The 13,481-nt window shown below is 42.6% G+C and overlaps 1 protein-coding gene across 1 annotated transcript; it reads right to left on the reverse strand.

Moving 5' to 3' along the window:
* Positions 1–7,559: 7,559 nt before the first annotated feature.
* Positions 7,560–12,308, reverse strand: LOC124677881 (sucrose-phosphatase 2-like). Its single transcript, XM_047213831.1, has 9 exons — positions 12,049–12,308; positions 11,377–11,445; positions 10,978–11,277; positions 10,776–10,877; positions 10,470–10,664; positions 10,082–10,369; positions 9,686–9,872; positions 8,098–8,144; positions 7,560–7,926 (listed from the first exon to the last, which is right to left on the reverse strand). The coding sequence occupies exons 2-9, from the start codon at positions 11,434–11,436 to the stop codon at positions 7,837–7,839; spliced, it is 1,269 nt and encodes a 422-aa protein (XP_047069787.1). The 5' UTR covers positions 11,437–11,445; positions 12,049–12,308; the 3' UTR covers positions 7,560–7,836.
* Between the last annotated feature and the right edge of the window lie 1,173 nt (positions 12,309–13,481).

The raw sequence follows: 13,481 nt of genomic DNA on the forward strand, positions 1-13,481 counted from the left end.
AATGTGGTCACAATATTTTCTCTTCGCTCCAGAGGCCACATAACCTGCCTGTGGTAGCAACTACCAGATGCCTATGAAACGAAACCAAGCTCATATAGTGGCCTCTTGCGTTCAAAATGCTTCAGTAGCAGTTTCTTGTCACTCATGTTTGGTTTGCCATTCAGTTTTCATTTTTTTTTTGTTCCTCGTCAGATGATGTTGCTGCGAGCATGTCATTATGTTCAATTACGCTGTGAAATCAGTCTATGAATTCTGAAGGCATCACTAGTTGCTGTCCGTTTGCTAAGACTTGAACTAGTTGGCCATACTTCTGATCCTGACCTGACACGAACCGTGAGTGTTTCCTCGTGTTGATTCTGTCTCCTTAACATCTGAAAATCAGACTACGTACTTACTTTCTTGGTTGACACTAGATTATCTCTTGTAAAAAAAGAGCAGGTCCTACTAGCTGGTATCAAGCAAACAATTTAAACCATAATGTGTCCCTTTTTCGTATTGTTTCCGTTGTTTACACACATCAGTTATTTCACCATTGAATCCCAAGATTTATTCAGTGATCATATTAACTTACTTAATCATGATGGTATGCAGAGGCGGAGCTATGTACAAGTCAGGGGGGGTACTGCCCCCCCCCCCCCCCCCACACACAACTTTTTAAGAATTACTGAAGGAATTTTTTTTACAAGGCTTAGAAGAGATTGTTTTGAGCATTTTGCCCCCCCCCCCCCCCCCCCCCCAGATACAAATATTTTATGTTTTGCCCCCCACCCATAATTCCTTGTAAGCTCCGCCACTGATGATATGATAGCACCTGCCGGTTGGCAATTACGCTGGGATATTTTCATGGAGCAGTGTTTTATTCTAGGTGCAGGGAATTTCTCGAAGGAGGGCATACAACATCATCATATGTCCTCCAAATAACCCATCGACTCTAGAAAGACTCCACAACTTGCCTTGTGTATGGTAACTGCCTGATGCATATGGAACGAAATTATTCCTCTCAAGTGTCCTTTTGTGCTCAAAATGCTTTGTACTACTATTCACGATTATTAATAGATCGACGGATTTTGCCAAAATAATTATGCTTCCGTAGCAGTTACTTATCAATTGATTTAACCTGCCTATGGTGACTACCGGAGTAACCAGATGCCTATGAAATGAAACCAAGATCATACAGTGGCCTTTTGCGTTCAAAATGCTTTAGTAGAAGTTACTTGTCACTCCTGTTTGGTTTGTTATTCAGCTCTCTTTTCTTTGTTCCTCATCAAATAATGGTACTGCAAGCATGTCATTATGTTCAATTACCCTGTGAAATCAGTCTATGAATTCTGAAAGCATCACTACTTGCTGACCCTTTTCTAAGTTGTGAACTTGTTGACAATACTTCTGAAGTTCCGATTATGAACTGGAAACCTACCTGACACGAACCGCAAGTGCTTCCTCGTATTCTGCTGCGTTCTCCTTACTTAACATCTGAAATTAGACTACTTACTTTGTTGGTTAACACTATATTATCTCTTGTAAAGAAAAAGAACATATCCTACTAGCTAGTATTACGCAAACAATTTATACATAAACATTTAGTACCATCATCCGCCCCGCTTCCATTTTGTTTCCCTTGTTTGCTCACATAAACTATTTGACCATTGCATCCCAACATTGATTCAGTGATCACGTTATCCTAACTTCTGAATCCTGATGATATAATAGCAGTCGTCTGCTGTCCTGTCAGTTGTGTTATAAACGCGACAAGCAAATAACGAAGAACGATAAAAGAAAATGCAGCGGAGACACGAGATTTAACATGGAAAACCCCTTCCAATACAGAAGGGAAAAAAACCACGGGCGTCAGCCAACAAAACTCAACTATATCGGGGAATGTTTACAAACACCATGGGATATCTTATAATCTGATAAACTCTAGCCGACGGCTTACAAGATGTATATATAGGCGGTGGCAACGATCCGTACTTTGCGACGGCCCAAACCTTCTGGCGACGGACCTCGCTCCGCTTGTCAGAAGTTAGCCTTCCTTTAGTATATGAATTTGGATCACAATATAACAAGATATTTCATCGGGTGGCGTTATATTCTGGGTGCAGGGGAATTTCTGGAAGGTGGGCTCCAACCATATAGAGCACCATCATATGTCCTTTGACAAACCCATTGATTCTACAGAGACTCCACAACCTTCGCCTAGTGTATCTGGTAACTGCCTGATGCATATGAAACGAAACTCTTCCTCGTAAGTGTCCTTTTGAGTTCAAAATGCTTCAGTAGCAGGTGCTTATCAAAATAGTTTGGACTCATTCAGCTCTGTTTCCTTTGTTCCTCATTAATTGTAGTTACCGTGAGCTTAGCATTCTGTTCGATTACCCTATGAACTCAATCTAAGAGTTCCAAAGGCATAACTAGTTGCTGAACCTCTGGTAAGATGTTAACTTGTTTGCCATACTTCCAGTTTTTTTTTCTTCCAGTTCTGAAGGCATCACTAGTTGCTAAACCTGTGCTAAGATTTGAACTAGTTGGCCGTATTTCCAATCATGACCTGTAAACCTACCTGACACACAAGTGATTCCACATATTCTGCTGTTGTCTCCTAAACATGTTAATCCATATTTTGCGGGCTAACATCAGATTATCCAGCACACTTTTACCTCTAAATTTTATATCACCTGTTTCGTTTTCCTACTTTCCCTTGTTCACACACACAACAACAATACCACCATTGCATTTGCATTTTTTGCCTTAAAAAACCCTTCTTCCACGTGTTAGATTGATCTTTTTCTGAGTGGGCCCAAAGAGCCCCTTTAACCTGCGCCCTGATCGGGGGCGCCCAACCCATTATGGTTGGCGGGCCCCTGTCACCAGCGCTATAAAGAGAGGTGGGGGCCGGCGTCACACAGTACGAGGTTCACCGTGTTTAGGTCAGGCCATAAGGGTCACATGCTCTGATACCATGATAAATTAAGACATGGACAGATTGGCCGTCCCAACGTGCAGTATGGATCTCTTTCATTATATAGGGGAAGTATTACAAATACAATCCTATACTGCTATACATATACAATACGATATACTCTAACAGATGATGCCGATTAGTGGACTATGCAAAGCTCGCCGGATAAAGATGATAATTTTGCTGGGAATTTTCATCTGCCACATTGTTTACAGGATCAGCTGCCGAGCCACCTGGTAAAGCTACTAGCGGAAGATAGTAACCTGACCTGACCGTGTATCGACTGCTTAGCAGAGCCCAGTTAAGCAATGAAATCGTCAAACACGTAGGGGACGCCCGCGCAATGCTAACGGTGCCGGATGGAGCTGCATCCGATCCGATCTGTGTAAAAAGCACTCCGGTTCGACCACCATGGGACAGTCCGTCTCCGTCTCCGAGAAGAGTCTGGCGTTGACATCGACTCCGAAGGATAAGCTGAGCGCGGCCAAAGGCGGAGCTGGCGTTGAGGCACGCACGAGTCCGATGGAAGAGTAGATCGGTGAGTAATATTTAGTCCCACACCGCTTCCTTATGTCTAGATGAAGTGGTTCAAATAGTGGCGGATGTCATGCGAATGAAGTCTGGTGACCGGGTGTATACGTGAGCACGCATCCATTGGTTGACACGTGTCACATCTAGCAATCCACTGTTACCAGCATTGTTGGGTTAGCAAACCACATCAGCACTAACAACACTTCGCTAATGATTTCGCTAATGATTGGCGCTACCAATCATTGAAACGCGGGACCCGCAGCTCACGCCAAGTACGCTTAGCGATGGATAAGACAACGTCAAAGCAACAGATCCAATTGATAAGAACCGGATCTCAACGCAGATCGTGTGGCATCTAGAGGGTGCTCACGTATACACCTAGTCACCAAATCCCCTCTCTGATGTCATGTGTGATCGCCGAGCCAAGTAGCGATGGTCTGTAACCCTAGCGGGGGCATTAAGGTGGCGGGATCGACTGGGCTTGGGACGCATTGTAGGGGCCGTGTTCCATTACGGTGCACGAATGTGCAGCTTGGCATCGCCCTACGTCGGCGCAGGCCTTCTGGACGCACTCCTGATTCGGCGGGAGTCACGCTGCTGGCATGCCGAGCAGCAACGGCACCTGTTCGCTGATGGGTGGAATCGGCTCGGTCCGTGCGGCCTCATCCCCGGCCAGACTGCCAATCCTTTTTTGTCGCTCTAGGAATTAGCATGATCTTGCAACTCTCTCTGCCTACCAGTGACACACTTTAAGCATCAGGTTGTGCTCCGATGCTTCCTTGTGTTCTTCTTACTGATCTCTGATGCCGGCACTCGAGAGTTATATCCTGCAGTAGGTTCTAGGTCGAAAATTCGTTGTCTTCTCTGGTAATCAGGCTGGTACCTGCGGATAAATTGGACAGTGTAGCCAGCAGCTATATATTCTCACCGCTTCATTGGAGAATGTGGTACCTGATCGACAAGCTCATTTCATTTCAAGTTGAATCCAGAGAGAGGAAGATAACCTTCATGCTATCTGATCCACATGCTTACGATATACTTCAATCTATTTATTTAAGAATAAATTGCCTGATGTTCTCTGAGAAAGCCAATGCGCTGTAGCAGTTACAGTAGTACTTCAATAGTAATCGCTCCTCTTTCTATTCCTCATTCAGCTCTGTTTTTTGTTCCTCATCTAATGATTTATGCTCATATCATTCTGTTCAATTACCCTGCGAAGATCAATCTATGAATTATGAAGGCATCACTAGTTGCTCACCCTTGTCTAAGATGTGAACTAGTTTGGCTATAATTACAATCATGACCTACCTCACAACGAGTGCTTCCTCATATTTTGTTGCTGTCTCCTTAACATCTGGATTCAGACTACTTACGATGTTGGTTAACACTAGATCATCTCTTATAAAAAAAAACAGGTCCTACTAGCTAGTATCAAGCAAACAATTTATACCTAATATTTATTTACCATCACGGGTTCCTTTTTCATTTGGTTTCCCTTGTTTACACACATCAACTATTTCACCATTTCATCCAAAGATTGATTCAGTGATCACGTTATATTATTTACTGAATCCTGATATATGATAGCAGTTCTCGGCTCTCGGTTACGCTGGGATATTTCACCGGCAGAATTATATTCTGTGTGCGGGGGAATTCCTAAAAGGTGGGTACCAACCATATACAGCATCATCATACGTTCTGAATAACCCATCGACACTACAAAGACTCCAGAACCTTGCCTTGTGTCTCTGGTAACTGTCTGATGCATATGGAACGAAATTCTTCCTCTTGAGTGTACTTTTGCATTCAAAATGCTTCAGTAATAGTTATTTATCAAAATAGCTTGGACTCATGATTTAATCGCCATCCCGCTCTGTTTTCTTTAAATGATGTTACCGTGAGCTTAGCATTATGCTCAATTACCCTATGAACTCAATCTATGAATTCTGAAGGCATTACTAGTTGCTGAACCTCTGCTAAGATGTGAACTAGTTTGCCATGCTCGAAGTTCTGAAGGCATTACTAGTTACTGAACCTCTTCTAAAATTTGAACTAGTTAGCCATACTTCTAGTTCTGAAGACATCACTAGTTGTTCAACCTCTGTTAAGATTTGAACTAGTTGGCCATACTTCTAATGATGGCTGTAAACCTTGACACGAGAGCTTCCTCATATTTTGCCGCTGTCTCCTAAACATCTGAATTCAGATTACTTAGTTTGTTGGTTAACACTAGATTATCTCTTGTGAAAAAAGAACAGGTCCTACTAGCTAGCATCAAACAAACTGTTTACACCTAAAACATTTACAATCATGTGTCCTTCTTATTTTGTTTCCCTTGTTTAGGGAATTCCTGGAAGGTGGGCACCAACCATATACAGCATCATCATATGTCCTCTGAATCATCCATCGACTGTCTGCTAGTACATACTACTAATCACATCAGCGCATAAATTGTTCTCCTCGGACATCATGCACGGGCTTCTGTGCGGTTTGGATTCTTCCATTGAGGTTCTGTTTTTTTTTTTTGCCAATCAATACCACATATATTCATAGTAACAAATAGTACATGGTAGAGATACACGAGCTGACTCCAATGATTACAAAATAAAGTCTAAAAGATACTAACAATTCTTCGAGGTCTTCAAATTTTTCTTTCTTCCAGAACATAATCTTGTACTCTTCTAAAGGCAGCCAAAAATAGATAACGAACCATAGACATAGACATGTAAATACCGACGATGATTCTCCCATAATTTTAATTTGAGCGGCAATGCCAGGGCTGCGTGCACGCGCGCAACCATTAAAACAGTCATTCAACATCGGCAAGAGTATCAGCACTAGTATGTCAGGGAATAACAACCGACTAGCCTTGTCGATGTCGATGGAGAACCGAGAATACGAATCACCATTATCGAGGACGTAGCAGCCGGGACAAAAACTGCGAGGATAATCCTCCTCGCGGCAACAACGACAGAAGATCCAAAATCGATCTGGCGAAGCAAGATCTGAAGGCCCATACCTACAGGATTGTAATAATTCAACACCACCATTAATGTCGGGAAGGAGATCTTGTCGTCGAACGAAAGCCCGAAGATCACTTATTGCAGACGATGCCATCTCCATTGAGGGGAAACCAACAAGAAAACGACTACCAAAATCCTTACATAATCAACTGAAAACACTACTTTTATTGGAAACTCCACGCATAGATCGGGTTCCCCACTCCTCCCGACGCCGGCGAAGCCGACCGGAGGAGGGGGAACCGATCTATGGAGGAGGCTGAACTGGAGGCGGCTAGGGTTTTGAAGAGGCGGTGGCTCCGTGCAATGTTTTTGATGTAAAAGAGTGACAATTAGGTTCTGTTTGTTTGTTGGTTGGTTGGTTCATGCCCCTCCTCTGTTTGGTAGTAGACAGGCAGGCAGGCAGGTGCCTTATCTTTATTGGAGGTTAGCAAGCTTGATTGTAGTTTCAGTGGTGTTTGTTTTTCTTTTCCCTTGCAATAAGTGTTTATCTATTTTTTAGTAGCCAGAACTTCATGGAAATATAAAGGATATGGTTCTTCTGATTGATGGGTTTGGGAAACGATGTCTTTTGATTCTCTTATAGGAGGGTTCAACATTTCACTGAATTTTGGCTGCCCCCAAAATATGCATGCTTCTCTAAAAAATCATCATTTAAATTTTGGGTAAAGCTTCCTGAATTCTGATTTATTTTCAGTGAATAGAACATAAGGTTCAGGGTTTGGCGGACCAAAGTCCGATATCACTCCAAATTTTCGTTGACTTTGGTGCGGCCAGGATTTGATCGAAAACGAAACAGTGAGATTTTTTTTTTTCAAATCTGAAACCTGTAGGAATCAATGGAGAGAAATAGTAACCAAAAAGAAACTAGTACAAAATGGAGAGAAATAGTAATCAATTGAGGATGATTAAAATGGAAGCAAAATGAGCACACTAGCTCACACGGGAGAACTGTCATTATGCCGTGTGTATTTTGCCTTCAACGCCAAACGTAGTTGACCAGTTCAGTGCTAACCCTATGACCTTGTTTGCAATATGTGCGATATCACTGAACAATAACAAGTCCATCGACATAGTACCGGGACTGGGATTAGTTACTTCAGCTTCTCATGCAGTAACAAGATATAATATTTTTATCTTACACATCAAGTAAGCATTAGCCGAAGCATCAAGACCTCCGTAGACTTCATCCAGTATGATATATGTAGTGTCTGGGAGCACTTATTAACATTATGAACAAGAAAAAGAAATTCTCGTGTTTTCTGTGCGCTTCTTATTTGATTCTCAAGAAAATTTCCTTCCCCGCACTGCCGGTGGAGATCCAGTCTAGAGCTTGGACGCCTGCTCATCCCCGGAATATTCTTTGAGCCATGTCTTGTGGATGTGTGTTACCACGAAACCCCCAGGGGTTTCAGGCTGAGATCATGAAAACAAAAAAATATCATAGTTTAACCCATGTTGAAATTTCAAAAACATAAAAATGAGGTAAAACAATGTTCACAAGTTGATGGAAACACATATCAATCACAAAGAATAAGCATATTTTGAGGGAGTGGGCCAGGTTTTGGCTGAACAGAAGAGATATACCTTTACATTCAGCGCAAGAGTTGTCAAACAGCACACCCACTTATCACCTGAAAATAGCAGTGCGTTAGAGTATTACACAATCAGGTCAGAATGATTTGTTAACATAAGATTTACTTACATAACACAGGAGCGTGCTTAAAAATTAAAGACAGGAGGAAAAACTTTGAAATCCAGGTCTCACTATTGAACAGGTTATGTGATATGCAGATATGATGGATCATGTCCATCCGACAGAATCAAATGGCAAAGGCATGCTAAAGTAACCCATATCTCATTGTTAACAGGGAACATGTCAAATCAGGTAGCCATATCGTTTTCAGGTAGCCATTGTTAGCAGGGAACATGTCAAATCAGGTAGCCGTATAGTTTTCAGGTAGCCATTGTTAACAGGGAACATGCCAAATCAGGTAGCCATAATGTTTTCACTAGCTTGCAGCACAATTTCTATTAATCATATACCGAGATTGATTTTTGACATCCCCAACTGACCCAGGGTATGACTACCAATGCCAACCTATGAGTTGTCCTTTTGCAAAGCACTTCGAACCTATTGCCATTATCATCCAGTAGCCATTGATGCTTACATATGTAGTAGAGGGATTCATGTGTCAGATAAGTTCTACAATCTAGACTATTTCATACTACCTATAGTTTGACCAAGTTTATAGACGAGTATATCAAAACCTACAATGCGTTTTTATTAGCTTCATCATAGGATATAGTTTCATACTATATATATTGGATACCGTAGATTTTAACATATTTGCCTGTAGAACTACGAAAAGTCATTTTGGCTCCCGAGCACCAGTGCTCTCGCCATATTAGAAAATTCAAAATTTTATATTTACAAGTTTCAAAAAATTACGAAACAAAATTCTGAAGTAGCTAATGATATATCCCACTAACGTGCTAAATCTCAACTTCAAATGTTTTGTATTCTGAGTTGCACAAAAATGACAAAGTCTGTCTTATTTAGAGATTTTGAAAATTTGCACGATTGTGAGATACATTACTAGCTATATCATGATTTCTTTTTAGATTTTTTTGAAACTTAGAAATATGATTTTTCAATTTTTTAAATAATGAGATCACTGGTGCTCATGCGCACCAAATCTCTACCCATAGAACTAGCCAAACTTAGAGAAGTTTGAATTGGGACAAAGTTAGAACTTCAATTAATCTGGAACAGAGGAAGTACTATAAAAGGTCCATAACATCTGGCAAGAATAGAGTTATACAACAGTCTACACTGCAACTTTAGCATTGTACTTTCTGTAACTGATTAAAGCACTCATTATTTTGCAACAGAAAAAAAAAGATATGTGCGCAAAGTAATATACAAAACCTATTAGCATGACCCTAAAACTATTACTTGGCATCTACATGTCGAGTAAAGCAAAACCATAAATGACAACAATCTATGGAAAAACAAGAAATAGCTCTTATTGAGCGCATACAAATTGGGCAAAAATACATTACAATCTGAACAAGATGTATTAAATAGCATTTTTTTTGGATTTCTAGTTTCTTACGGCACAGTAACTGTATAAAACAAAATAGCATACTTTGCAGAATCACAACAACTCACCTTCTGCCTCCCACAAGTCAAATCTCACAAGCCAACTGTCAGAAGCAGTCTGTGAGATAACTAGTCTGTCCACCCATGATCGGTACTTTTTCCCTTGTTTGTCACCATAACATGAAGCCAACGCATCGATGGAAGAATGGATCGAAAGTTCGAGGCCAGAGGGATGAATAATAACTCCACTTGCATCCTAAAACAACCACAATAAATAAAATAAATAATCTTGAAAATCAACAAAATGTTAACATGGCATTACCATGTGCGTTTTCGAAATGAAAATATGGCATTTCCTCAGATTTAGAAAGCCTGAGAAACTGAGACAGAAGAGGGAGAGATTTACAAAAAAATCTAACCAAACTATTTAAGAGTGTAGATCGAAGTGAAAAGCCAGATACATACCGTGATGTTTTTGAAGTATTCTATAACTGAATCAGTCTTTGGAACGTCAGCCCTACGCCACTTCTCGCAGAGAACATAGAACTTCACAACAGCCGCTGTAGGCTTGAAAGAGTCCTCCTTGACGTAAGGAAACTCAACGTCTCTTGGAGAAACATTAGGTCCTAGCTTGAAGTGCCCGATAGCTTGAATAATACCAGCAGCACACCTCTCAGTTGCATGAATTACCTTAGGGTTATCCTTCGCATTTTCTGCACGCCACTGGAGTAGTTCCTCTTGGGCATTGCTAACCTAATAAAATTTTAGAACATCAAGTTGCAGTAAAGTCATATTCATTCACAGGTGAAATTTTATAGACGCTTCAGCTTCATGCAAGTTACTGTATACTGACCATGACACCGTGCACACCAGGGATGCTGAATAATTCTGCATCATTGCCAGAGTCACCACAAACAAGAGTATTGTTGGGTGTTTTCCCGCATGAGGCGAACTTCTTGAGTAAATATGCAAGCGCCTGACCCTTTCCAGCCCCTTGAGCTAATATATCAAGGTCTTGGCCACCACTATAGATTATTTTCGCATCTACCTGTTGACAGTAAATATAGAAGTTAAACACGGTTACCACACAAACTCCAAAGTAGACGTTTCTAAGAATACACAAAACTAAAAGCTAACATCAATAAATATGCTGCCTCACCCCACGTTTCTCAAACTTCTCCGAGAGAGACTTGATCACTTCCTGAGCAGTCTTCTTGTCAACCAAGAAGCTGACCTTGTGTGGACGCTGTTCTGTCTCTGCCTGCATTCATGCAAGTGTATGTCAACAAAGAGCTCTCTGTTTAGCAATCAAAATGAACATAAATGAAGGGAAAATAAGCAGTGCAAGTACTCAAACATGCCTGAAGCTTCAGCTCAGAGTACTTAGCGGTCTCCTCAAGAACAATACTCTTGTCCCACTTATTGTTCAGATATTCCTCCCAGCCAGCATCAGGAACCATGGCCTCGCCATAAGTTATCTCACTGCCCACCGACATAATAGTGATGTCTGGAGTCAGCATGGGCTTCTCTTTCCTCAATTCCTTATAGAGAGTGGGTGATCTTCCGGTCGAGAAGACAAGTAGAGAATCCTGACAGTAAGTAGACTCCCAAAGGGCCCCAAACCTAAGCAGAGACAAGTTCTCTTCGTCATGATGATCAACCTGAAAGTTTGAACCCCAACAAAGTGCACGTTAATTTGACATACAGAAAGTTATAATTATCTCTGGCAAAAAATGCAAACTAAAAGTTTAGATAAACACCATTGTATGGTCGAGGTCTGAAACAATCATGAGACGCGCAGAACCATTGAGCTTATCCATTTTAGCAACCTGCAAAGATGGCTGTCGCTCAGCGAGAAATTAAGGATTGGAAGGGAAGATATTGGGTGCATATTTACATCATTAACTATGCACCCAAGATCTTCACAGGCAGTCAAAGCAGCAAGTAAGATATAATGTTTATTCGCGCCATTGACATTATTAACTATGAACCATTATTATTATTAACTATGAACCGAGACTTTCACAGGCAGCCAAAGCAGCAAGTAAGAGAAGTAGTTCTAATATGCTCTTTGGAAATAACTGATTATTTAACATCCTGTTATCCTAATGTTTCCATCGACCACAACCAGGGCATGCTATGAATTGCCTCGCTTCTCCCAGAAAGTAAAATACCACACCCAACCTTGATCAAACACACACTCAATGCGAAACAGGAACACATTGTCAAGTTTAACGAGGAAAATCCCAATCAATCAGTGCCAACATAAAAGTAGGACGCAACTAATTCCCGTGTTTCGGTACTGCTAGGCCGGTACAGGGCAGTTAATCACGCCAGCACGGCACTGCCCCTAGAATAGGGACGAGCGAGCAGCACAGCAGCGACCATACCATAATCTTGAGAACGATCCAAGCAAAGTTAGGGTTGGTTACCAGCGACAGAGAGCCCGGGCCGATCCCCGCTCGACGACAGCCCAGCCGAACGGCGGAGGAGGACGGGAGGATCCCTTGGAGGCGGCGCGCGAGATCCGGAGGCGCGTGTGGTGGAGATTGGGTCCGATGGAGGAGGCCGTGGCCAAGGGAAGAAGAGGGAGGGGAATGGGGAGGAGGAGCGTGGGAGGGCAGGGGGGAAGACGGGTGGCGAGCGGTTGTTTCGGGAGAGATGGGCGAGCGGCGAGCGCCTTTCTTCCTCCCGAATTTCGTTGGTGGTGGTGAAGAGGCCGCTCCTTGGCTGCAACCGTTCCCTTCTGTCGATCGACACGTCGATGCCTACCACAGGATTCCATCTCCAGCATCTCCGACCCATCCAGTGGCATATCCGCCTATCAAGGCTTTGCGAATAAGGGTGTGTTCCATGCCTGTGTTCGGTTTAGACAAAAAATTATCACGAAATGGTTCCATCCCTGTGTTCGGTTTTGGAACGAGATGAGCATGGAATGGAATGGGTGAGATAGTCACCCCATTAATTATTCTAAAGTCGATTAATTATTTGTTAAACTTGATTAAGTAGTGCTAAACTTGATTAATTATTGCTAAACTTGGTTAATTATTGCTAAACTTAATTAATCAGCGTGTGACAGTCACCCGTTCCACCTCGTCCGGCCAAATCGGAGGAACCACTTTATTCCGGATCTAGAGGGAATATTTCATTTGGAGAACCACTTCATTCCATTCCAGTTTGGCATGAATGGGCTCTGGGTGCGGAACGGTTCCATTCCGTTCCACCATATCCCCAAACCAAACACACCCTAAGTGCATCTCCAGCGCCGAGACGCATTTCAGATGTCCAAACGGACAGCGTCGGTTCAAATGGTTAAAATCGTCCGGGCGTCCGTTTGCGTCGGGGTGGCTCCAGCGGCACGATGCATAATTTTTTTTCCATTCATGAAGCCATAATTTACATAAATAAAAAACATAAAAAAGCCATAAAGGCGTGATAAAAGTAGGTGCTGCCTATTGCTCGTCGTCGCTGATGAGGTCAATGAACTCCGGCGTCGGCCATGGAAGCTTCGTGCGCCGGCGGTGGGAGGAGGTACCGCCGCATGGGCGAGAGGGCTGTGGCCGGGGATCCCCACGCCGAAGCGAGCGAGGCGGAGCGCGGTCGTTGGAACGCATCGGCGTGGCGGAGGAGTCGCCGGCCTCCTTTGCGCGAGCGGCTGACTCGCGTAAGCTTGGATTGTGAGCCCGTCCCACAAAGCGAGGTCGTTGAGCTCGTCCTGCTCGTTGTTGGCTGATGACTCACAAGTATAGGGGGTGTATCGCAGTATCTTCGATAAGTAAGAATGTCGATCCCAACGAGGAGCAGAAGGTGTTGACAAGCAGTTTCGATGAAGGATTCACTGTAAATGCTCACGAGACAAGTATTC

This window comes from Lolium rigidum, chromosome 7, assembly GCF_022539505.1.
Source record: "Lolium rigidum isolate FL_2022 chromosome 7, APGP_CSIRO_Lrig_0.1, whole genome shotgun sequence".
NCBI lineage: Eukaryota > Viridiplantae > Streptophyta > Magnoliopsida > Poales > Poaceae > Lolium > Lolium rigidum.

Bases quoted from the DNA above. Each gene is read 5' to 3' on its own strand.
- LOC124677881 (XM_047213831.1), bottom strand. From the start codon at position 11,436: ATGGATAAGCTCAATGGTTCTGCGCGTCTCATGATTGTTTCAGACCTC. The intron at 8,145-9,685 runs GTGAGTTGTTGT...TGCTATTTTCAG, and splicing joins TGACTTGTGGGAGGCAGAAG to GTGATAAGTGGGTGTGCTGT. The intron at 7,927-8,097 runs GTATATCTCTTC...TCATGATCTCAG, and splicing joins CTCTTGCGCTGAATGTAAAG to CCTGAAACCCCTGGGGGTTT.